At 44.0% G+C, this 25,682-nt stretch overlaps 1 protein-coding gene across 1 annotated transcript in view; it reads right to left on the bottom strand.

Moving 5' to 3' along the window:
* The window catches only part of WDR36 (WD repeat domain 36), a 1,582,076-nt gene that overhangs the window by 1,099,991 nt on the left and 456,403 nt on the right, over nt 1–25,682 (bottom strand). Inside the window, exon 6 of the mRNA XM_044064266.1 lies at nt 9,128–9,182. Coding sequence (XP_043920201.1) covers nt 9,128–9,182 — 55 coding nt within the window. The remainder of the gene's footprint in view (nt 1–9,127; nt 9,183–25,682) is intronic.

The raw sequence follows: 25,682 nt of genomic DNA on the forward strand, positions 1-25,682 counted from the left end.
CTAATCCCCTGTGGGATAGGTTTTCCATGGTGCTTACAGTAGAAGTGAATGCAATGGCCTATCCATTTGGAGATAGTTCTCTCTGAAATAGCCTTCCCCTCTGTCCCTGCAGCAAATGCCACCAGCAGGTGTTCAGATTTCCTTTGAGGTTTTGACCTGTCCAAGTAGAATCTAAGTTGTCTGTGCACATCGAGTGCAGTATCCATTTCCCTTTGTTCTGTGGATTAGGAAAGAAGGTAGGCAAATGAATGGACTGATTAAAGGCCATACTGGATACCACCTTTGGCATGAAAGAGGGACTGGTCCAGAGGGACACCCTGTCCGCATGAAAGATGATGAAAGTCTCTACTGCCATAAGGGCCTGAAATAAAGATACCCTTCTTGCTGAAGTGATGGCTAAAAGGGAAGCTGTTTTCCAAGAAAAGAAATTTTAAATCTGCAGTAGCAGCTGGCTTGAAAGGAGGAAGGGTGAGTTTCTCCAATACATAGTTAAGGTCCCAGGCTGGAGTTGGAGCTCTCCTGGGTGGTCTTAAAATGTTGGCTCCTCTGAGGAACTGCTTGGGCAGTGGAAGAGACAAGAGGGGAGGTTCTGTGTTATAATGAGCTGAAATGGCTGAGGCGTGAATTTTTATTGAGGAAAAAGACAGGCCCTTGAGAAGCATCTCAGTAAAGTATTGTAAAATTTGAGGTAAATTGGGCACTGCTGTGCTCATCCCTTGAGATTGGTTCCAGGCACACAGAATCTTTTCCATTTTTCAGCATAAGATTTTCTAGTACTAGGCCTCCTTGCCTCTAAAATGACATCCATCACTGGTTTACTGAGGGATGGTAAAAGATAGCTTAGGTAATTAGCCAGGCTGCTAGGTTCCGTGTTTGAAGCTGAGGTTGCAGAATCTGGTTCTCCTGCTGAGACAGCAGGGTAGGAGTCTGTGCCATGGGGCCAAACATGACACACTGTGCAGGAGGGGGTACCAGTGTTGGTGTGGCCAGGCTGGTGCAATCAAAATCATCCTTGGTTTGTCTTGTTTGATCTTTAGTATACTTTGGAGAGCAGAGGCAGAGGAGGAAAGGCATAAACTGACAGGTTTTTCCAGCTGAAGGATGGAGCATCCACCTTCCAAGCTTGTCTGTGGGGAGTCCTTTCACAAAATGTTTACAATTGATAGTTCTGGTGGTTGGCAAACAGGTCTATATCTGGGCTCCCCCGTTTGCTTGTCAACATGTTGAAAAATCCTTGGTTCCAGCTTCCACTCGTGTGGGTCCATGAGGGGTCTGCTTAGTCCATCTGCCAGTGTATTTAGTTTTCCTGGCAGGAATTGAGCTTGTAGATGTACTTGGTAGCTCAAGGCTGTGTTCCACAATGCCACGGCTAGTCTGCAGAGGAGGTAAGAATGTGTACCCCCCTGTTTGTTTATGTAGTACATAACAGTGGTGTTGTCCGTCTTTACGATTAATTGTCGTGGAAGAATGTGGGCCTTGATGGCTGTCAGAGCATTTTGTACAGCTAACATTTCTTTATGACTGATGTGAAGGTACATTTGAATTGGGTTCCATTTGCCTTGAATGCACTTCCCTGCCAGGTGCACCCCCCATGCATAGTCTGATGCGTCTGTTAGGGTTTGGGCGTTAGGGGGTAGTGTGTATGGTAGTCCCTTGTTTTGGTGGCAGGCCTCTAACCATCAAAGGAACTCCAGGCATAGACAAGGAATGATCGGAATCATTGCTTCTAGATCCTGAGAATGTTGACACTATAGGCTTTTTAGACACCATTGTAGTTTCCTCATATGCAGTCTTGCATATGGAATTAGAAGAATGCAGGAGGCCATGAATCCCAAGGCTTGTAGTATTTGCCTTGCAGATAGCAGGGTTTTTGTGACCACTTGTTTGAAGTAGGTTGTCAAGTGAATTTGCTTCTCTGGCATGAGGAAAGCCATCTGGGAAGTTGTATTCAAGCGTGCTCCCAGGAATATGATTTGTTGACAGGGTACCAGGTGCGATTTATTTTCATTTATGGTGTACCCCAGACAAGTTAGCACCCTCTGTACAAAAGCCAGGTGATTCAAAAATATGTCCTGGTTTTATGCCTGAATTAGACAATCGTCCAGGTATTGGTATATTTGAATATTTCTTTGCCTGCAAAATGCAATGACTGGAGCTAGGCACTTTGTAAATACCCTGGGCACAGTAGATAAGCCAAAGGGCAGTGCAGAGAACTGATGGTGTGTGTAGCCTGCTTTGAAGCGTAGGTATCTTCTGCAATACTCCCTGACTGAGGGTACAGGTATGCTTCCTTTAAATTTAGTGCTGTCAACCAGGCATCTTTGCTTAGCATAAAAAGCAACTGGTGAAGAGTCAGCATCTTGAATTTTGGAATCCACAAAAAGGTGTTTAGAGTAGGCAGGTCCAGGATAGGACACCATGAATTGTCTTTTCTGGGTACCAGGAAAAATCTTGAGTAGAAACCTTGTCCCTTTTTCTCTTCTGGTACCAAATGAATAGCCCCTATGCTTAAGAGAGAGAGTATTTGCATTTGGGCCTCGCCCACTGCTTTGTAGGTAGATCCAGCAAACCGCTTGGAGTTGACTTGTGGAAGTGAAATCTGTATCCTTGGGACACTATATTTAAAACCCATTTGTCCTGGGTAATGAGTCCCCAGTTCTTTGCATGAAGTGCAATCTTTCCCACCCAACGGGGCCAGTCAGTTGAGAAGTGCTTGGAAGTTTTAAGAAGTCATTGAGACAGTTTAACATAGGGGGGAGTTTTGTTACTTCCAAATTTGGAAGTGGAGGCCCCCCACTGCTTAGTCCTGTGCGTCCCCTGGGACTGAAGCATGGGTGCTCTGCTGGATCTGGGTTTGGACTGAGGTGGTCTGAAAGGGGCAGGAAAGGACCAATTCTTAGAAGGCCAATGCCTACTAAATCTTGGAGGTTGTACTTGTAAAAAGTCTTTAACTGTTTGCATAGATTTAGCTATTTCCTCTATCTTTTTAAGAACTTCTTCTGCCATGTTGCCAAACAGGTGGCCCTGATTTAAGGGAGCATCCAGTAATTTCGCTTTAACAATCTGGCAAGAATTGCTCCTTAAGCCAAACATGCCTTTTAAGTACAGACCCAGTTACTGCAGCCCTGCAAGATGCCTCTAGTGAATCAAAACCACACTGCAATATATGTTTACCAATTTGTTCAGCAGTATGCACAACAATCCTGTAAATACTTATTTTCAGCACAATCAGGATTCCACATCATTTTCTGTTTAAACAATCCAATAATATGCAGCTGATACTTTAACATATGAAACTGGCAATTCAGGGCCCTAATGGCCAAAGTTGCAGAAGTGTATACCTTCTTACCCAATCTATCCAGTGACCTGGAGTCTCTATCTGAGGGGGTAGGATTTTTGGCAGTAGTAGCTTTAATGCCCTTGGGTCCCTGTGAAATGGTTTCAGGATCCGCAGTAGGATTTTTAAAAGGAACTTGTGAGAGTCAGGAACCCTGTAATATCCATCAGGTTTTCCGGAAGCAGGAGGTAAAGAGTCAGGGACTATGCTAGATTCCGAAAAGGCATCATCAACAATGTCCAGTACAGGAGGTATAGCTAAAGGCCTGTGCTGGGGCAGGAGTAAGAAATCCCTAAGTCTCTTTAGAATCAGAGAAATCCTGACTTTCCGAACGAAAAAACTCCCCGAGAATATGTAAGGTTTCATCAAAAGAGAAATCCTCTGGGGTGGAAGTAGACGGAATAGAGTCCTCAGCATCAGAATCCTGGTCAGAAGTATGATAAGAAAACTCAGTCCAAGTCTCTCAGAGATGGAAGGTTGGCTTCCCCTGATTAAAGTAATAAGGTCTTCGGTCATTCTTATAATTTGTTCTTTAGAGATAGAGGCCTGACCATGCGGTCTGGGCGCCAGTTTTCTAGGCATGGTTCGAGTTTTAGGCCTTGAAGAAGAAGATGGCACCGGTTTAATATGCAAGTCAGTAGGCCTGAATACACCCTTAGAAGCCAGTGCCTGCACAGCGACTCCGGACCCATCCAAGGTAGAGAAAAACGCAGGTTCCACAGTTGAAGCATCTCGCGGCATACCGGACTCTGAATGGGTCTCAGTAGAGGCCTGTAAATCTGAAGTAGCGGGTATCAGGGGCTGTGAAAGTGCCTCACTGAGTACCGGTGAACTGGGTGGCCTGTCTCCGTCTTTATCTTTGCATTTCTTCCAAATGTCGGTAGTCGGATGGCTTACCGAAGCCATATCAGGATAATTGAACTGAGCACCAAAAAAATTTAGAAGCGCAAATATACTGACGATGGATATTTCGTGGTTTAAATAAGGCACAAAACCAACAGCAAGGTACGTCGTGGTCAAGGCCTAGGCAAGGAATACAGTACGAATTAAAATCTTTATGAGGTATTTGCTTTCCACAAAAAATGCAATTATTTACTTTTACTGACATTGGTTTAGAGCAAGAAAAAGTTTCCCCAACAAGGTACTTAGCTTTTAGTTGAAGGCTTCAGTTCCAAAACTCGAAAACGAAAATTTCAGGAGTCGGCCAACCAGCACTTGCAAACTGCTTCTGCTTCGGGCACCGCACGGCAAGAAAGACTGATGTAATGACGGCGGCTGCATGTTTTATAGCCCTGACAACCTGACGTCACGGAATAAGAGACAGCAACCGACGCAGGACCCAAGACTTTGTTAATCAGGCCGACTGAGGGCTAACTGCAAGCAGATAACCCAAATGTAATGGCTGCAACAGTGAAACACAAAGAACATCAGGGGCTGATCTGTATCAAAATGAGCTGAAATAGCTGAGGAGTGGATTTTAATAGAAGAGAAGGAGAGGCCACTACTGGATAGCTCCGCTAGGTAGTCCAGGATAAGGGGGATGGAAGGTTGTGAGGTACTGCCCCCTCTGGACTGGCTCCAGGAGCAGAATCTTTTCCATTTTCCTGCGTAAGATTTTCTGGTGGACTTGTTTAAATGCCTCTGCCCACTGATTTGAAGGTAAGTCTGGGTATCCTCTTGGAATCTGCAGTTTGTTGAAAGAAAATTTGTATCCCTGAAAAATGATCTTTAAGACCCATTGGTCCTTGGTTACAGAAACTCAATTTTCTTTGCAGAGGGGGAGCCTTCCTGCTAGCTTTTGCTGAGTGACAAGAGGGCAGAGGGGGAAGAGGGAGTCATTGAGACTTTTTGCCATAGAGGGATGGCTTAAGAACTCCCTACCTTTGGAGCAGAAGTGGTCCACTATTTGGCTCTATGCTGTCCCTTGGATAGGAGTCTGGGGGGTCTGTCCCTGTGGGGCATAGCTTGCCCCTGTCTGCTAGGTGCAGTGCTTTGAGGAAATATTCCTGCTGAACCTAGGAGGTTGTACCCGAAAGAAATCTTTTACTGCTGGCATAGATTTAGCTTTGTCTTTCATCCTTTTGAGTACCTCTGCTGCTTTTACTCCAAACAAGCGGTCCTTATCCAAGGGTGCATCAATGAATTTAAACTTGACATGATCAGGGAGAGGTTTGTTCCTTCAACCATGCATGTCTCCTAATGACAGATCCTGACACTGCTGCCCTGCTTGAGGCTTCTAGGGTGTCATATCCACAGTGTAATGAGTGTTTGGCCACTTGACAAGAAGAGTGCAGTAAATCTTTTGCTTTAATAGTTCCAAAGTGTATTGTTGATATTTTAACATGTGCAACTGACAGTTGGGTGCTCCGATAGCTAAGGTTGCAGAGGTTTATACTTTTTTTGCCCAATCTGTCCAAAGCTCTGGAATCCTTGTTGGAAGGAACAGGATTCTTTACAGAACTCACCTTAGCTCCTTTTGGCCCCTAAGTAATGACCTCTGAGGTCTGCAGCAGGATTTCTGCAAAGATATTTGTGAGAATCCGGTACTCTGTAATACAGGTCAGGTTTACTGGGAGCAGGTGGGAGGGCGTCAGGAGCCAAGCTGGATTCATGGAAGACATCATTCACCACCTCTAAGATAGGGGGGATGGCCAAGGGTCTGTGCTGGGGCAGGTCTAGAAACTAACTCTCTTAGTTTTTTCTTAGACTGAGGGAAGTCCTGGGATTCCCAGTGGAAATGTTCCCTGAGGGTGTGATGGGTTTCCCCAAAGGAAAGATCTTCTGATTGGGAGGCAGAAGGAATTGACTCCTCTGCATCTGAATCCTCATAGGCAGTCAGAAGTTGTTGTTCCTCTTCAAAATCTGAATAATAATAATCAGGTTCCTCAGAATCCTGTTCTGTCAGTATTTCAGGAGAACGGTCTCTTTTCCTTTTAGAAGTTGTTGCCTGACTACCTCTGATTAGGGAGATAAGATCCGCCACCATTTTAAGCATTTGGGCTTGGAGTGGTAGAGCAGGAATAAAATGGTGGCTAGAAGTAGAGTTCCTAGGAGTGGCCTTGCTTCTAGGCCTAAGAGTATCCATCGGTCTGAGAGATGGTAGTCGGATGAGAAGACGCCGATTTTTGTCTAGATTCGGTAGTGCGAAAGGCCTTGGAAGCTGGATCCTGCATCGTGGCTCTGGACCCAACTGAGGCAGAGACAACCAAAGTCTTAGAAGACAAAGAATATTTCGACGGCATACTGGACTCTGAAAGGGTCTCGGTAAAGGCCTGCAAAAGTATCATGTCAGGCATCAGGGGCTGCGAAGGTGCCTCACTGAATTCCAGAGAACTGATGACCTGTTTAGTGGTAGAGTCGTTGGAAGGCTTAGCCTTGTGTGGTCTGTCTCTATATTTATCTTTACGTTTTTTCGGAATGTCTATGGATTGTTGGCTGATGTTTCGGAATGTGAAGAGGGAATACAAAAATAACTGGCTACAATAAGAGCTCTACGACGAATGGTTCTCACATTAAAGAAGGCACAAAACCAGCAATGGGGGATGGCATGGTCTGGGCCTAAACAAGTGATGCTGTATGAATGGAAATCTCAGTGTGGGATCTGCTTTCCACAGGCAAGACAATTGTTAAATTTTTCGGACATTGGGGATCCTTTTTTCATGCACTAACCAATGGGGAACTTAGCTTTAGCCATTTTCAGCTGTAATTCAAACTCTGGTAGCAACTGACCGGCACACTTCCGAACTGCTTCTGCTACGGGCTCCATGGCAAGAAAGACTGGTGTAATGGCATCAGCTACACTGCTTTATACCAATGACAACCTGATGTTAGTCAACACACGACGGCAGCCGATACAGAAAAACATTGACTCTGGTATTCGGGCCAGCCGAGGGCTACCACAGCAGGGATAACCCCACAGGTGATGACTGCAACAGTGAAATGCAAAGAACATATTGAAAGTTGTTTATACAACATCACATAATTCCTATTTACAGTGGTTATTGTGGCTTATAAAATCTAGTTTAAGGCCTAGAATTGAATGAATGCAAGTATCATAAAGCTTACTTTGTGTTGAATAGTTTGCCGTTTGCCTATTTCGACTAACACTTATGGTTCTAAAGATATAAAGATTTGTTTAAACTGTGAGGCAATAACATTATTTTTAAAAGACTCATGCTGGGAGTTTGACTACAAACATAGAAGAGCTCTGTTGGAGAGAAGCAGTTGAACACCCTTGGTAACCTAAGATCCTGTCACATAAGTGATCCACATGCAGCGTGCTAATGGAGAAAGATGACACAGGAATCTATGCTGATGGGAACAAGTGGTGGATTGCTCCAGCCAATGAAGCATCTGTGGGGATAACGCATGGACTAGTGCTGGGTACTGCTGCCAACCTAAAAGTGGAGTTACCAGATAAAGAATGCTATGGAGCATAAATTGGAAAAGCATAAGTCAGGTTAAGAATGTATTCCCAAATTCTACCATAGGTGAAGTCAAAATGACAAGTCCACTACCAACAAGCAGCTCTCGCTCATTGGAAAATCCTCCTCCTGCCTGATGAGAATGACATGATTGCTCAGAGGAAAACAGTGGCGTGGGTAATACTTTTGGGGACTGCAGTCAGACACTATTTCAGCAGCAGCAAAAGGTCGTGAGGTTTCAATCACCATAAGCACTACAGATTTCAGCAAATTTTCAACACAATTTCAGCGGGAATATGAAGAAGCATTCACATGGCCCATCATGTAAGGACTTCGACCTGGTAGAAATGCATTCTTTGGTCTAACTTTTGCAGACTGAAGTTGACAAGGATGATGACAAATCACTGCTAACACAGCAAACCACATTTTCTTAGCGAACACACTTATATAAATATATGTGTGTGTGTGTGTGTGTGTGTGTGTGTGTGTGTGTGTGTGTGTGTGTGTGTGTGTGATGCAAGTTAGGTGGAAAAATGTACTCCTTCCTTCAAGAAATACTCTTTTTCTGACATACCTCAAGTTCTATCTCAGCAAGTCAGTGAACAAAGATTAAGACTCTAAATGTTACTGGCAGTGAGCAGCACAAATAAAATTCTGGCAGCTGAGGAACTGAATATATCACAGGAGATCCAGAGAAAATTAGGTAAAATTCAAGCACAATACAACGGTAACTCAGAAAATTTCATCAGAGGTATTAGAAAAACAATATAAGGCAGTGGAATGAATGTGTTGTTCTTTTCTGTCAAATTTTATGTCAGTACAAGTCAATGAAGTACCTTGCTAGAGCTGCAGCAGTATAACAATATTCTCCCCCAAGAAAACTAATACTTCATCAAGTCACAACTCATTACATCTATTGCTCATCAACATGATGACTTTTTAAATGTTACTTTTCATCTATTTCCCATTTTATGTCTGACCCACAGCATGTACAAAAGTTTGGATAGAGGGGTGAACATTCCCTCAACACAGAGGACAAACTTTCTTTTAGCCCTCCACAACACCCAGGGCAGATTTTTTTTTAGCAAAAAAAAAAATTATCATTTCAATGATTTATGGGTATGATGATCTGTGATTCTATAAGGTGATGTGTAGCCTCATATATTGTATATCATAAAGTAAAGGCACATACATCATAAAGCAACCTTCACATCAGCTCATAACTCCAATTCTACCTACTACATTTTAAGTGAATACCTTGGTTAATAAATTTCAGAATGCATCACTCTAATTCTCTAGTTCATTATACTCGCATATTTTGCACACATTTCATTCAGAAAAAAAGCCATTTTAAGAAACCACAGACCTGTTCAAGTACAGTCACTCCTGATCCCCATCCAGGAAAAGTGTACAAAAGTTTGCTGAAAAACAAAAAAGCAAACATTATAAAAGTAAATCATTCTATGTGGCAAACTTTTATGCATTTGCACTGATGCAGTTTCCCAACAATGTCATCACTATAATCATACTGGTAGTTAATCTATACAAGATAAGTTCTGTTGACACCGGCTTCATGTCTAAGAAATCCCTTATTTCCCAGTTGCACCCACCATATACCCTTGGTGAAGCAGGGGAAATCCCTCACTGATGCAGTAATGGGGGATGGTTGGGATACAAATAAGTCAGACTTCAACAGGGCTGCACTGCCACCAAACATTACAATGATAAAGCTTATCTACATCTTTTCTGTCCAGTTCTTAATCTCCTCCAAGTTATAAATGGCTATACAGGGGCATAAGATGATGAGGATAATACAAATTTTCTCATTAAAAAACACCACCACTTACAACTTATGGCGGAGTAGGTCCTTCACACTAAGCAACAGATGTACTGTACACAAAGGATGTTCTTAATCTTCCCTCCCTGTTCCTAACCATATCACTGTATCATGCTATATGGAGCTTAAGAGGTAACACTTTCACCTTTGGGGCTGAAAAATAAGGCAGTTGTTGGTTCAGTTCCTTATACTGCTGGTTGGATTATTTTGTCTGGCAGCTCATGCAGAGGACTAATGGTCTGAGCTGTTAGTGAGTTGCTTCCTGTGCCCAAAGTAAACTGTAATTCTAAGCAAGTCATTTAACCAGACAGCGCTCCTGGGTCACTTTGAAAAGGGACAATTTGCCCAATGTGCTTGTGCGGTTGACAAACTGGTTAAAAAATCTTGAAATTCTTGATTCAGAGTGAAAATCTCCTTGTCAGTATGCAAGCACAACACCCCTGCTTCCACAGACTACGTCAGATCCACCATGCAGTGAAACTTTCCAAACCTCTATCACACAGAAGACCACATTAACAAAGCAGGGTTATATATTACAGTAAGTGCATTCATCTAATACTGTCCCTGTCTACAGCATTTTTACTGCCTGTTTTTACCAATTTCTTTATCATCTCAATGATTAATTGTAAGCAAAGTGATAACCATTGCTCAGTTCTTAGAGAGAAGAAAAGAATTCAGCAACAGAATAAAGCATTTCAGAGGCCTACCACATCCACTAACAAGTCTATAAACTGTTGAGCAGCAAATGCTTCCCACTGTCATGATGCACATTTGATGCACATTTATGCAAATGTGCAATCTTTAAGACCTACAGATCAGTAATGCGTGGAATCCTCCAAGACAGAAACAAAATTAATAAAATAACACCTATGATGAGGGCAGATCTAAATATATGTTGTCAGTTTCTCTAGGTGGGACTGATACTAGATCATTTATCTGTATATCAGAATATAAAAGGAATGGTGAATAATTACAGAAAGTAAGATAGTCTTTCTCTACAGAGAAATATAATATAAAAAGAATATATGCAACTGTATGAAAATAAGTAACATTTAATATTAGCCAGCTTTTGATAAAAGGGCTTCAAGCAAAGCTTATTTTACACATTTCATATTAATGGTACGGTTAACACCATAAAAGTTATTCTTTTTTAAGGCCAAATAATTCTGCAATGTTAACACTCACTGGTACTTGACTCATGCTTATCTAGTGGCTAAGAAGAAACACAGGAAATCTGAAAACAGTGATGATATGATGAGGACCGTCTGGTTTCAGGGTGGTAGAATACAAATCTGCATTTCAGTTACAAGGAAAGATGTGACAATGTCACACATCTCAGGTGGTAACTATCACTGCTGAGGTGGTTATTCCAAGGTGTACTAGCTTCACATAATAGCTCCTGCTGTTGAAATAACTCTTGAGAAGACTCCCAAAGCTTCATGAACAAGTGAAAAACTGGCTGTTAGAAGGAGTAGGCTGCAAGGGCCCATGCAGAGTGGTCCCAGCAAATCCTGCCCTGGCCCTACATGCAATGTCTAAGCTGCATTACCTGGAGAAGGTCCAGGCAGAAGATCAGGTAGCTGCTTGCAGAATACACTTGGTATCGAACCCACTAAGGAAGACAATGGTGACTCTAGTGAATCTAGTGGAATGGATTCTAATACAGCTGGTCACATGTTTGTCATGAAAGGAGTAACTGAAGAAATTACAGTCCACTAGCTAAGTGGATATGGTCTCTTTACAACAGGCTTCCCTTTCTTGACCTCTGCAAATGAAATGAACTATTTCTTTTATCATGGAAAGTAAAAGCTGAATTGCCTATACATATAGAAAAAAATGCAAAATCATTTCCCCCTTGTTCTGAGGTAAACCAAAAATGCAAGAATGTGAAGAAAGTATAGTTTTGTACCTACCATAAATGTAGATGTCCGATAGGTATGCATCTGCAGTCATCACATATGGGTTTGTCCTGCCTCAGGCAGCCCTTCGATCAGCCGGATTCCAAAGTCTGGGTCTGGCTTCGGCTGATGTCGCACTTTCCCCGACATCAGAGCGTCTGGGGTATAAAAGCATCAGCCGACGCCATCTTCCTCAGTTTTTCTTGCCCCAGATGCCAGGTGCCCTCTAGGAAGGCTAAATTTGGAAAAATGCAATAAAATTCCAAACATTTGCAAAAATATATATACATGTATATACAAACAAATACACCATAATAGATTCCCCCAGCTAGCTAATAGAGGGGTAAACACCCTAGGAATATCACAGAGGGGAAGGAGGGAGGGTAAACCTGACTGCAGATGCATACCTATCGGACATCTACATTTATGGTAGGTACAAAACTGTACTATGTCCTTCAAGGATGCATCTGCAGTCATCACATATGGGTAGAATACCATAGCCAATCTGGGGGTGGAGATACTAAGTAAAGGATGGTGTAGTTAAGATACCCTGCAGGACTGCCGTAGCAAAACCTGCTCTGGATCTGGAGTATAAAGGTAAATTGTAATGCTTGGCAAATGTATGCACGGAGCTCCATGTAGCAGCTTCTAAAATGTCTTTGGTAGCCACCCCTCTTAGGAAGGCTGTGGTGGTGGCTGTGGCTCTTGTGGAATGAGGCCTAATGTTAGCTGGCACAGTTTTTCCATGAAAGGAGTAACAAAAACGAATGCAATTTCCTATCCATTTTGAAATTGTCTGTTTTGAAATTGCTTTTCCTTGTACCCCAGCAGCATATGCTACAAACAACTGGTCAGTCTTTCTGTAACTTTTAGTTCTGTCCAAGTAGTAGCGCAGTTGTCTGTGTATGCCCAGGGTGTGCAGAAGTCTCTCCCCTTTATTTTGTGGTTGTGGGAAGAATGTAGGCAAGTGAATAGCTTGGTTCAAAGATACCCTGGATACCACCTTTGGCATGAAAGTAGGATTGGTCCTCAAAGAAACTCTGTCCTGATGAAAGATAAGAAATGGCTGCACTGCCATTAAAGCTTGTAGCTCAGATACTCTTCTTGCTGAGGTTATGGCCAGAAGGAAGGCAGTTTTCCAAGACAAAACTGTAGATCTGCCGATGCTGCTGGTTCAAAGGGAGGAAGTGTTAGTTTTTCCAACACGAAATTCAGGTCCCAAGTAGGTAGAGGTGGTTTCCTTGGAGGATTAATGTTTTGATTCCTCTTAGAAACTGTCTTAGGAGAGGATGAGAGAAGACAGGTGGATTAACATTGTATTCTGCTGAGATTGCTGAGGCATGTATCTTAATGGAAGAGTAAGACAGGCCATTGTGGGACAATTCTGCCAAATATTCCAGTATATGTGCCATGTTCATCACAGTCACATCTAGGCCCTTTGCTGTGTTCCAGGTGTGAAATCTTTTCCATTTTGCTGAATATGCCTTCCTTGTGGAAGGGCGGCGAGCTTCCATAATAATATCCTTCACTCTCTGGGAAAGGTTATCCTGAGGAGGAGTCATGGTATTCTCCAGGCAGTTAGCTGCAAGGTTTTCAGGTTGGCGTGCAGAGTCCTGAAATTGTGCTGCGTCAGTAGGAGTGGGCATAGGGGGAGAGGCCATGGTTTCGTCTGTGACATGCTCTTTAACAGTGGGTACCAGTGCTGCCTTGGCCAGTTTGGAGCTATCAGAATTACTCTGGGCTGCTCTGTCCTGATCTTCAGTAGGACCTTGTTCATTAATGGGAGAGGTGGGAAAGCATACACTGTTAGAGCTTTCCAGCTGAAAGAGAGAGCGTCCACTTTCCATGCTTGTGGGTGGTATGTCCTTGAGCAGAATTTCTTCAGTTGATGATTGAGGGGGGAAGCGAACAGATCTATTTCCGGCCTTCCCCATGATTGTGTGATGAGTAAGAAGATGTCTGGGTGCAGCATCCATTCGTGTGCATCCATGGTAGTTCTGCTTAAGCTGTCTGCCAGTGTACTGTCTTTCCCTGGCATGAACTGGGACTGTAGCTGTATGTTGAGTTTCAAAGCAAGTTCCCATAGATTCATTGTCAGTCTGCAAAGAGGGTAGGAATGGGTGCCTCGTTGCTTGTTTATGTACCACATAACTGTGGTGTTGTCTGTCCTTATGAGCAGGTGGCCTTGCTGAAGGAAAGGTTTGAAGGCCTCGATTGCGTGCATCACTGCCAGCATTTCCTTTTGGTTTATGTGCATGCGCAGCTCTCTTTGTGACCATAGCCCTTGGATACATCTGCCCTCCATGTGTGCTCCCCAACCTTGGTCTGAAGCGTCCGTGGTGATGGTTTGGTTGGCTCTTGGCTTGCTGAAGGGCAACCCGCTGTTCGACTAGCAGGCTTGAGCCCACCACAGAAATTCCTTTTGAAGGCAAGGAATGAGTGGGATCAGAGTTTCTAAGCTGTGACTGTGCTGTGTCCATAAACTTCTTAGGTACCATTGTAATTTTCTCATATGCAGTCTTGCTTGCGGAATCAGAAGAATGCAAGATGCCATGTAACCCAGGGCCTGCAGGATTTTCCTTGCAGTCAGCTGAGTTTGTCTTGTCAGATTCTGGAAGAAAACTGGTAGTTGTTTTTGTTTTTCTTCTGTGAGAAAGGCCATTTGGGTGGTTGTGTCTAGATCCGCACCCAGAAAAGTTATTCTTTGGGATGGAACCAGTCTTGATTTGTGGATGTTGACCGTATATCCGAAGGCCTGTAACAGGTGGATGGCATAGTCCAAGTCCTTTAACAAAGTTTGCTTGCTGTCCGCTTGTATTAGGCAGTCGTCCAGATATGGGTAAATTTGAATCCCCTGAAGTCTGCAGTGTGCAATTACTGATGCCAGGCATTTCGCGAATACTCTGGGCGCAGTAGATAAGCCAAAGGGCAATGCTGAGAATTGATAATGCTCTGACCCTGCAAGAAATCTGAGGTGTCTTCTGCAGCTTTGTCGAATAGGGACATGCAGGTATGCCTCCTTGAGGTCTAGAGTCACCAGCCAAGACCCCTTGCCCAGCATGGGAAGGAGTTGCTGTAGAGTCAGCTTTTTGAATTTTGGCACAATGAGGTAAGTATTCAGTGCGGACAAGTCGAGAATAGGCCTCCATTGATTTTCTTTTCTTGGAACAAGGAATAATCTGGAGTAAAATCCCTGGCCTTGTTCTGAAAGAGGTACCTTTTCTATGGCTTTCATTTGCATTAAGTTGGTAATTTGCTTCAAAGCCTCTGCCCTCTGATTTGGTGGCAGGTCTGGCATGCCTTTTCTTTTTGGCAATGAGTGGAAATGGAACCTGTATCCTTTATCTATTATTTGCAGTGTCCATGTGTCCCTTGTAATGCTGTGCCAATTTTTTGAGAATAAAGAAAGCTTTCCGCCCAAAGGTGCTTCTAATTGAGCCCTGGTCGGCGGAGTCAAAATAAAGTCATCGAGTCTGTCCTGGTGTAGCAGTTGTAGTTCCTGCACTACCTCTCTGGTTGGGAGGCTGCCACTGACAGCCTCTGTAGGAGCCTCAGCTTGCCCTATACCTCTGGCACGCCTATTCCTGCCTCTGAGATCTGTCTGAGTCCGGAAAGGACCAATTCTTAGTATGCCAATTTCTGCTGAATCTCGGTGGTTGGACTTGCAGAAAGTCTTTAACTGTTTGCACAGATTTTGCCTTTTCTTCAAATTTCTTTAAAACCTCTTGAGCCGTGGAACCAAATAATTTTTGCTTTTCCATAGGAGCATCCAAAAGCTTAGTTTTAACATGGTCTGGCAGAGATTGTTCCTTCAGCCAGGCATGCCTACGTATAACTGCACCTGTCATAGCTGATCTACATGAAGCTTCCAATGCATCATAACCACACTGCAAGAAATGGTTACTAACCTGCTGGGAGTTATGCACCAGATCCTGAAGGGATCTGCGATCAAGGGGTTCAGAAGAGGACAGTTTCTTATGCAATTCATCTAGTAAATACTCTTGGTACTGTATCATATGAAATTGACAATTTAATGCCCTCATGGAAAGAGTTGCAGAAGTATACACTTTCTTACCCCATCTCTCTAATGCTCTGGACTCCCTTTCAGAAGGTAGAGGATTTTTAGCAGTGGCAGCTGCAACCCCTTTTGGGCCCTAGGAAATAGTTTCTGGATCAGCAGAGTGGGCCTTGTACAGGTGTAAATGTGAGTCTGGGACCCTGTAGTACCTATCAGGTTTGGCAGGAGCCGGAGGGAGAGAGTCAGGGGCAGTACTAGCATCAGAGTACACATCATCAATGACATTCAAAACAGGAGGTATAGCTAAGGGCCTATGCTGAGGTAAATGTAAAAAGGTCCTTAATCTCTTTCTGGAATCAGAGAATTCCTGACCCTGCCATTGAAAATGTTCTCTCATAGAGTGTAATGTCTCTCCAAAGGAAAACTCTTCAGGAGGGGAGGCCGAGGGAATAGATTCTTCAGCATCAGAATCCTCGTAGGCCGAATAAGCCTCCTCCTGGTGGTCAGACAGAGCAGAGCCATCCGTGGACTCATCTGAGGACTGGGGATCAGAGGGCTCAACCCTGGGCCTTTTGTTTGGAGGTGGTTGAGAGCCCCTGTCCGGATGAGGTTGGGAACCTCTAATTAATGAGATCAGATCCTCTGCTAGGGTAAGAATCTGAATGCTAGTAGAAGGTCTCTGAGAGGGAACCTTGGGAGGCAAAGCCTTAGTAAGTTTAGCAGCCTTAGCCCTAGAGAAAGCCTTAATGGACATGGAAGCAGGGGGTCTGGCTGCACCACGTGCAGGAGTAGACTTATCTAAAGGAATGGTGTCGGAAGGTTCCTGGACACCGGTTTCAGTAGGTAATTCAATGACCGACTCGGCCGGGGCCTCCAGGGCCGAGGTAGTCGGTTGTGTGGTTTCGGTAATAGGAAGTACCAAGGACTCTGTTTCAGCCGAGACCGAGACACTCGCGGTAGGTCTGACCGAAGTTTCAGCCGAAACCGCGGTCCGCGTGTGTTGGTCCTTGTCCTTCCGTTTTTCAACTAAATGCGAAGTCGGAGTCTCACACGGCATCTTATAAGCAAAACTAGCCCCAAAAAACTCCTCCGCAAACTCCGACCGACGTCTAAGAGTTCGTCGGTTGAATGAAGCACAGGCTGAACAGGCCGAGACGTCGTGGTCTGGGCCTTGGCAGGGGAGGCAGTAAGAGTGGAAATCCTTATGAGGTAATTGTTTCCCACAAGTTAAACAATTATTAACTTTATCTGACATCGGCTGAGGCAAAGAAAGAGTCCCCAACGGTGTACTTAGCTTTTTCGAAGTCTTCGGTAGCTGAATCACAGGAGCTGGCCGACCGGCACTTGCGAACTGCTTCTGCTTCGGGCACCACGCGGCAAGAAAGACTGAGGAAGATGGCGTCGGCTGATGCTTTTATACCCCAGACGCTCTGACGTCGGGGAAAGTGCGACATCAGCCGAAGCCAGACCCAGACTTTGGAATCCGGCCGACCGAAGGGCTGCCTGAGGCAGGACAACCCATATGTGATGACTGCAGATGCATCCTTGAAGGACATCTTGATTTAGACAGAATTCCATCACCACTTTACTTTTGAATGTAGAGTTAATTTGTAGGGTGATTTCACCCTTGTGGAAAATAAGAAATGATTCTTTGGAAAGGAGGTCCGGTCCTTTAATTCTGAAATTATTCTAACAGAAATTAACTGCAACTAACAAGTTAACTTTTAGGTTCGCTACTGGAGAGGGGCAGAGGCAGCTAGTTCAAAAGGATGGCAAAGTTAGATTCTCCAGAAAGTAGCTCAGGTCTCATGGTAGTGTAAATACCTTCTTAGCGCGTCTCAACTGCAGGACACCCTTGATGAACTTTCACTAGCAACAAGAAACACAGTGGGGGATTCTCAAGGCAGAGAGGTAAATGGCTGAACACATACATTTACTGAGGTGCAACACAATTTTCAGCACTCAAGGGAGGGGGGGGGGGTCAACCCCTGTGTGATGCTTCAGAGTCTTCCTTGGTCAACAAGGAAATGTCCTATTCTGGGGGACAGTCAGGCTTAGGAAGGAAAAAAAAAAGATGGAGGTGGAAAAAGGGTAATCATGCAAGCCATCCACAGCGGTGAAGGCCTGTTTTCCTGCAATAGGACAACCAGGTTCTATTAGCCAATCAGCATCCTTGACATTATGGATCATATTCCTGAAAACCTCCTTAGAGTAGGACAATCTCAGCAATGACATCCTGCATAGGTACATACTTGAACAAAGAGCCCTAGCCATAAAATATGAAGTTACAGAAGGATATGTGAAAACCTACAGTAAAAGAAGCAGAAACTCCTCCGCAGTCCTATCTAGAGAATCTGCAGTTACAGTAGGATATGGGAACACTCACAGAAGATGACATTTCAAATAGGCCATCTTCCAACCCAGATTCCAGGAGGTACTCAATTTTTTCACAGACTCCATAACCAAATGCAACAAATCTGGAACAGGCAAGATGCCTGAAGAACATAAACCCCAGCATGGTAGAGAAATAACCTACCTTGCCACTCCTGTTCAATGCCTTGAACACATTGACAAGTAGCACAAATGCCATGGTCTCTGGAGTCAGCACTAGGATACTTGATCTATTACTCTACCTAACAAGAAGAGTAGTGTACCAAAACCTGTCTAACTGAAAGCTAAATGGGCAGAGACATCCTGCTTCTATAGTTGCTAGGACAATATCCTTAACAACCAATGCCACAGCAGACATAAGGTATAGCTCCACAGGCCATCTTCTCAAAAATTTTAAGAGGCATTTTTGGGTGGAAAGGGATAGGGGCATGAGGCCAGTCTAAGCTGTTTTTATGGGCCTTGGGTGGGGGGGGGGTGTCTCACAAAAGAGGAAAACACCCAAGTAAAGTGGGTGTAGGTTAGTTATTTTTACCCAATCCACAAATAATGGCTTCAAGATCCTCTGACTCCTCAAAGGAGGATAGCACAATGACGTCCCACATCTTCAATCATTGGGGGAGGTGGGTAACTCGCCCGTGCCATCATACAACAGTGACTGCATAACTGATGCACACCTAGTGGTTGGGCATGGAAATTGCACATAATCATACATGAACTGAAGATGCCAGAATGAAAGTAGGCTTTGCTGGAACAAGATTTCCGATTACACTACAGCAACAGTTCCCACAAAATTTGAAGTATATCACCCAGATACATAAACCCTGGAATGAGACAACTAGACAGACACTGTGCAGGAGTTGGTTACTGTAATGACAATGCCTCTGTCTTCAAGCTAAGTGGATTACATTTTCTTGATTCTTTATCTCGGTGATTCACTGATAATTTATTCAACAATCATTGCTGGGTTGATTTAACAGGGATTGGCAACTCGATATTGTTTTTAAATCTGTTAATTATTTATCTCCTATTCTAACTCAGTCGATTTGAAGTGGATATATTAGCTGAATCTGCTTTTCATAAACAGGAATGTTAGAATTTTAATGAGTTCAATGAGCAGTGACAATGACTTTACTCCACTTTTGGGTTTTGCCTCATAATATACAATTAATCTATGGTGCTTTGAGTAGCAACCAATTACTGTCTTATTAAACAGTATATTATCACTCTTGCTGTCACTGTTTGGTTCCACCTCCTAATTTCTGTTTTACCTCCATACTGGCATAGAAATTTTTACATACTGCCTGCTGCTTTCAGTTTGTTCTACTTTGTTACGACTTAATCCTTTCTATCAAGGTTTTTTGCATAATGCCAGGAATGCTCTACTAGTGTTCTCCCCCTTTCATTCATCAAGTTTTTTTCACACTGCTTCAGATTTGCAGATATCTGCAAATAATCTGCAAAGACAGGGATGCTGAAAGCAGGACCTGTGTACCTACTCCTGAATAACTGACCCTGGTTGACAAACTGCATGGTTGTCATCTTAGGCAGGTCAATGGGACCTGTCCTCCACTAACTCCATACAGAGCACTGTATACATATGAACATGCCATATGCAAAAAGCCTGCAGTCACTGATGTATGCTGTCAACCTTGTATTTTTAACATAATCATGGCTTGATGCCAACTTTGAACATTATCTCGCAAACACAGTTCCTTCTAGTGTCACTGCTGTTCAATGCTCTACAGGGTTGAACTGAAGCAGGATTAATCCGTTTTAGATACAAGCTTAAATTAGCCCATTAAATCACTTCTTGCCTGCAAAAATAAACCATGTTTCTTCTCATCTACCCTCCACAATGTTATGCAAGTGCATTCTTCCAAAAGTTTATGTAACACACAGTCAGCAAATTCAAAATAAAATCTTGCAATTCTTGGTAACTTTAACATACAGGCTGACAATGAATCAATGACTCTTACCAAGGAATTCCTTCGCATTATGATGTGATTCTGGTTTGTTCTAGTACTTACCACTGCAGCCTATCAATTAGGGCATGCACTTGTCTTAATGCTCCCAGAGAATGTGATACTGGTCTTTTGGTCTGACCACTTTCTGGTACACTTTACCCTCTTTTCTTCCAGTCTTGAAATGACAATGCATCACAACTGTAGAGCTGCACTTGTTTTCATCATCACTTCAACTTTTCTAAGTGACCGTGGTGTGGTGAGCAAAATGCATCAGTCTTTGCAAGTCACTGATCTCTGCTCTGGATCTTCTTGCCCCACGTCAAGTACACTCTGCATCACTAAAGAAATGGTGAGCCATGGTTTGACCTTCAGCTCTGCTTCTAATAAGTGTTTATGTCTTTGCAGTGACAAGCCTAACCAGTATAAGCACATGCATGAGAAGACATCATTCCCATCTAAAAAAGAATATCTGTTCTGGCTAATTGAACAGTCTCTCAGGTAATGGGCAGTCTATGCACATCAATTGGAGTCAGTTTCTTAATTCGTAACACAAGAGGCTGTCATCAATACATTGCCATTTATAGGTTCATAGGTAGGTACTAGGCCATCTGCCCGAAGGCACTTATAAGCCTAGCCAGAATGTGTTGGCTTTCGCTGTTCCCTTAGATTAGTTCCCTGTGCCTCTGTCCAGCACAGCCACTGAAGTGATCCCTGGGGTAAACTTAGTTTCCCATCCACTCGTCAAGGTTTCTCTTGAAGAGTGCTAGCAAGGAGCTCTGCCTAATGTAGATTGGAATCTTGCTCCAAAGCATGGGAAGTCTCTGGGACAGGAATCTATCCCTCCAGCACGCCCTATTTATTGTTGTGGTGAGGTTCAGATCCCTAGAGCGTGTGGCTCGAGGGGATAAGGTTTACTTTAGGTGGAGCATGTCCATCAATTCTGGCTTGGAGATGGCCTTGTATGTCAGGCAGAGATCACCTCTAAGCAGGCGGTATGCAACAGAGTACAGCTTGAGTTTCTTCAGTTGAGCTGCATAGGGCATCTGTTTGAGGCCAGTGATCCTCTTGGTGAGGTACTTCTGTGGTTCCAGCTGTTGCAGGTATCTTGTAAGGTACATCCCCCAAATGGGGTGTTGTACTCTATGATGGGTCTGATGAGTGATGAGTAGAAGGGCACAATGACCTCTTTCGATCTGGATGCAAACCCTTTTGTGATTAAGTGGGCCACATAGAAGGATTTTCTAACCACTTTGGCAATGTGATTATCAAAGGAGAGATGACCATCTATTTGGGTCCCCAGATCCCTTATTACGTTTTCCGTATTTGGGGGACTACCACCTATGTGGTAGTTTGTAGATACTTTGTTATTTCCAAAGGGAATAACTATGCACGTTTTGGCATTTAGCTTAAGGCCATGATTTTGACACCAGGTATTTGTCTCAGTGAGACCCTTTTGGAGGATGTCTGTGTCAGCTGGTGAGTCAATTATAGCCGTTAGTTTGCAGTTGTCTGTGAACTTGGTCAGCCATAGTCCTTCTGTGCTTGTCTGTACCTCTGAGAAGTATATGCCGAACAGGAGGGGTCCCAGGACTGAGCCCTGGGGAACGCCACTTGTAACCGGTTTAGAGTCAGACCTAGCTCCCACAACTCTCACCATGTGGGTTCCGTCTGTGAACCAACTGGCAACCCATCTTGTGACACAGGGGTTTATGTTCAGGCTGGTGAGCTTGTCTATAATGCCAGAATGGGGAATGGTGTTGAAGGCCTTTGCGAGGTCTAGGTAGGCTGTGTGTACCACCTTTCCCTCGTCTATAGCCTTGGTAACTGTCTCAAAGAAGTCCACCACGTTTAGGAGGCATGATCTGCCCTTAAAGTCGAACTGGGTAGGGCCCAGTGTATGGGGGTTCCCAATGTCTCTGTTAATGAGTTCCATGATGATGCGCTCCATAGCCTTGCAGACCAAGCTAATCAGGCTTATAGCTCCTGGGGTCTGCTGTGGCTCCACCTTTGTGGAGAGGAATAACCGTTGCTGCGTGTTTAGGTGAGGGGTTAGTTAGTCTTTGAGCTCATGTAGGATGCAGCCTAGGACACCGTCCGGTCCCATTGATGCTGTGTTTTTGGCTTTGGAGAGGGCTATTTTAACCTGAGTGTCTATGATTTCAGAGGCTCTACATTCTTCTGGTATGGTTATGGGCCCTTTTGGGGATGAAGTTTGCACTGAACCTGTCTGCCAGGATGTTGGCAATATCGGTTGGTTCAGTGCATTTTGTGCTATTCTGCACCAACTCCGAGCAGATCTGAGCATTGCCACTTAGATTCTTGACATAGCTAAAGAATGCCTTGTGGTTATCTTTGGAGTCCTTGGCAAGTTTTCTTTCAAAGCTCGCCTTGGACGATTTTATGAGGGATCGTAGTTTCTTGCTGATACTGATCAGGGATGTCTTCCCTTCTTGGGATTTTACTCTTCTGTACTAGTTTCCTCCTCCTATTGTATAGCTCGTTTATGGCAGAAGTCCACCAGACTGGTTTCCTTTTCTTGGAGGAGTGAGTCTTGGTTTTGCTTGGGATAGCACGATCCATGCATTCTTGTAGGTGCTCGTAGAATGCATTAGTAAAGGATTTTGCAGCTTGTATAGAGTTATCCTTTAGCATGGGGGCTTTGAAACTTTCCACCTCTGTCTTAAGTAACGTGAAGTTTTCTTTTGAAAAGTTTTTCACGGTGGTTTCCTTGTCCGGGGGTGGGGTGGAATGTCGATATCCAAAGTGATTTGTTTATGGTCAGATCTAACCAGCAAGGGGTTGACCTCAGGTATGGAACACCGGTCGCCCATGTTGGTGATGATCAGGTCCAATATGTTGTCACCTCTGGTGGGAGTGTTGACCAGTTGTTCCACGGCATTTGAGTTTATAAATTCTAGGAAATGTTGGGCAAGGGAGTTAGTACTTGAGTAGTTCTCCCAGTTAATGTTTGGGTAGTTGAAATCACCCAATATTAGGGTGTTTGGTAGGATGTTTATATTACCCACGGTTTCCAGAAATGTGGAATGGGGGTCCTGGGACATGGTGGGTGATGTGTAGCAAGCTACAATTTGAATTGCAGTTTTGTCCGTTGTTAGTTGCACGTGGATAATCTCTGAAGCATCGTGCTGTGCCACTAATCTGGGGGTGTGGTTATCCTGGATGAAAATGGATACTCCCCCGCCTTTTGTATTTCGGTCTGGGTTCTGTGGCCGAAATGTATGGTATGAATTGTAGCCTGGTAGTGCTGGGGTACTCTCTGGAGCCTTAAACCAGGTTTCTGTTACTGCACATATATCGATTTTCTCCATACTGAGGAGTGCCTCGAGTGCATGCATTTTGAGGTTTAGACTTCTGCAATTGAGTAGTATTACCCTCAGATTTTTGTTACTTGTGCTATTTATGGCGGTGGGATTGTCTTTTGAGCCTTGCCTAAAAAAGGCACTATGGGTGTGGCAAGAGCCTTGGCCAGTATTTGAAAGCCAAAGGGTGACAGGTGCAAGCCATCTCTAGCAAAGCAGTGTGGCTTGCCGAGCATGTCATCCCAGGCACACAGACACTGGATCCCCTTTGAATGACACCAGAAACTTAGCTAATTGGTGAAACTGATAACTTTTTTCTTTATACAGTGGTATCATTCTTGGGGAGGGCAGGATGCTACTCAGAGTCAGGATCATACCGGCCTGGGCTACGTGATCAGAGAGCTCTTCCATGTCTCTTTTCATGTAGTCCAGGGAGATGCAGCTCAGGTCATTCACACCAACATGGACAATGACAGAGTCGTATTTGTACTTGTTCTGGAGTGACCTGAGTGCTTGTGTTATGTGGCGGATCCTGGCACCCGACAGGCAGCTAACAGTAACTTTCTCCTTATTCAGCCTAGTGAGTGGGACGTCAGTGTGCCTGACTATAGAGTCACCTATTACTAGTATGGTGGGTATGTTATTTTGCCTTGAGGGCTGTGATTGTGTGGCACACTGGTTTTGTGAAGTATGTGTTTCATGGTTTGTGTTGGGGGGGGGGGTTGTTTGGATGTCTGCTTTGGAGGGCTCTGTTGCTTTTGTAGATTTTTATTTAGAGCCTCCGAGTATGTTTTCGTGTATTTACATGCATTTTTTGCTGGTGCTGGTTTAATGGGTCTATCAGATTCCATGGGTTGTGCACTGGGTCAAGAAGATATTTTGTTCTGATTGAATAGTGTTTAGTTTCTCTCATTTTGCTGAGCTTATGACCATAATAGAAAGAATGAGTCCTACTACTTGTTACCTGTTCTAAAAATACAGGATTCAAGTTTGTCTGAGGGTACTCAGACCAGTCATTTAACAGATTTTGGAATCAAACTTGAACTGAGTGGACCTGGAGTCCAAAGGTAATGCAAAGCCTGAAGAGACAGGATAAGAGCTTTCATTTCCTTGATGTTGATATGCTCTTTTACCTATTGTGAGAACCAGACCCCATGAACCCTGATGTGGTTGAAACAAGCCCCCCAGACTAGGTCTGAAATATCTGTAAACAACTCCCGAGTCTGGGATGGTACCCGAAAGGGAATACCTGGATTTTCAGATACAGTACAGTATAGAATAGTTGTGTCACACTTTACATAGTTGTAGATGTTAAAGTAGATCAGTGCTGCAGTACTGATCCTTGGGTCTTCTCGACACACAAAAGCCCTCAACTGGCCTGATTTCCAGAGATCTCATCATTCCTAGCTGATTTGACATCTGATGGCCTATGTTCAGACGTCAGGGTACAAGAGAGACATCTTTTGGCATCATCTTCAGGTCTTTCTAGAAAGTGGGCATCAGTCAGATGCTTGAGGACAGCACACCTTTCCAGATGTCAAAAGAACTAGTTGAATAGGAACAGGTTAAGGTATCAGCTGTGTTAGAAAAAAATATAGGGGATGATGGTGGATAAGAACTTCCTATCTGACAGGCTTTCCTTCCCCTCCCTCATCCTGTAATGGGAGGCAGAAGATGGCAGTGACAGAGGGGTAGGGGGGGGTGGATATGTGTACTGCAACACTGATCTACTTGAACATCTACAATTACAGTAAGTGTGACAACTGTACTACGTTATTTTTAGTCAGTCTTGCAATACTTATCTTTTGGAGGTCTTCCAAAACTACTAGTTGGGGGTAAGCTGTCTTTTGGCCCCTGAAAAGCAGGTTTTTGTAGGATGGCAGTAGCAAACCTTGCCCTTGTCCTGGAGGCAGTGCCAAGATGATAATGTTTAGTAAAGGTGTGAACAGATGTACATATGGCAGTGTCCAGAACTGTCTGTGTAGGGCAGTGGAGGCTGCACTATGTATGGTGGAGTGGGCTCTGACACGAGTTGCTACTGATTTGCTATGTCAGGTATAACAGAAGGTAATGCAGGGTTGGCTATCCACTTAGAGACGGTCTGTTTGGGGAGTGGTCCGCTTTCTTTTCTTAATGCAAAAGCCACCAGAAGCTGGTAGGCCTTGTTACGGAACTCTGTCCTCTCCAGGTAACGCCTGATCTGTCAGTGTACATCTAGGGAGTACAAGATTTGATCTGTTTTATTCTGTGGGTTGGGGAATAACACTAACAGCTTGATTTAAGGAGTGATCTGATACTACTTAGGCCATAAAGAAGGAATTAGTTCTAAGGGTTACCCTGTCCCTATGGAACACAGTGAAGGGTTCCATGCTCATCAGTGCTTGTAGCTCTGAAACCTGTTCAGCTGAAGTGATGGCTGCGAGTAGGGTGGTCTTCCAAGTGACCATCCTTACAGGGTAGAAGCTACCGGCTCTAAAGATGTAATGTAAGTTT

Source organism: Protopterus annectens, chromosome 2.part2 (assembly GCF_019279795.1).
Source record: "Protopterus annectens isolate FY-2018-M chromosome 2.part2, PAN1.0, whole genome shotgun sequence".
Classification (NCBI taxonomy): Eukaryota; Metazoa; Chordata; order Ceratodontiformes; family Protopteridae; genus Protopterus; species Protopterus annectens.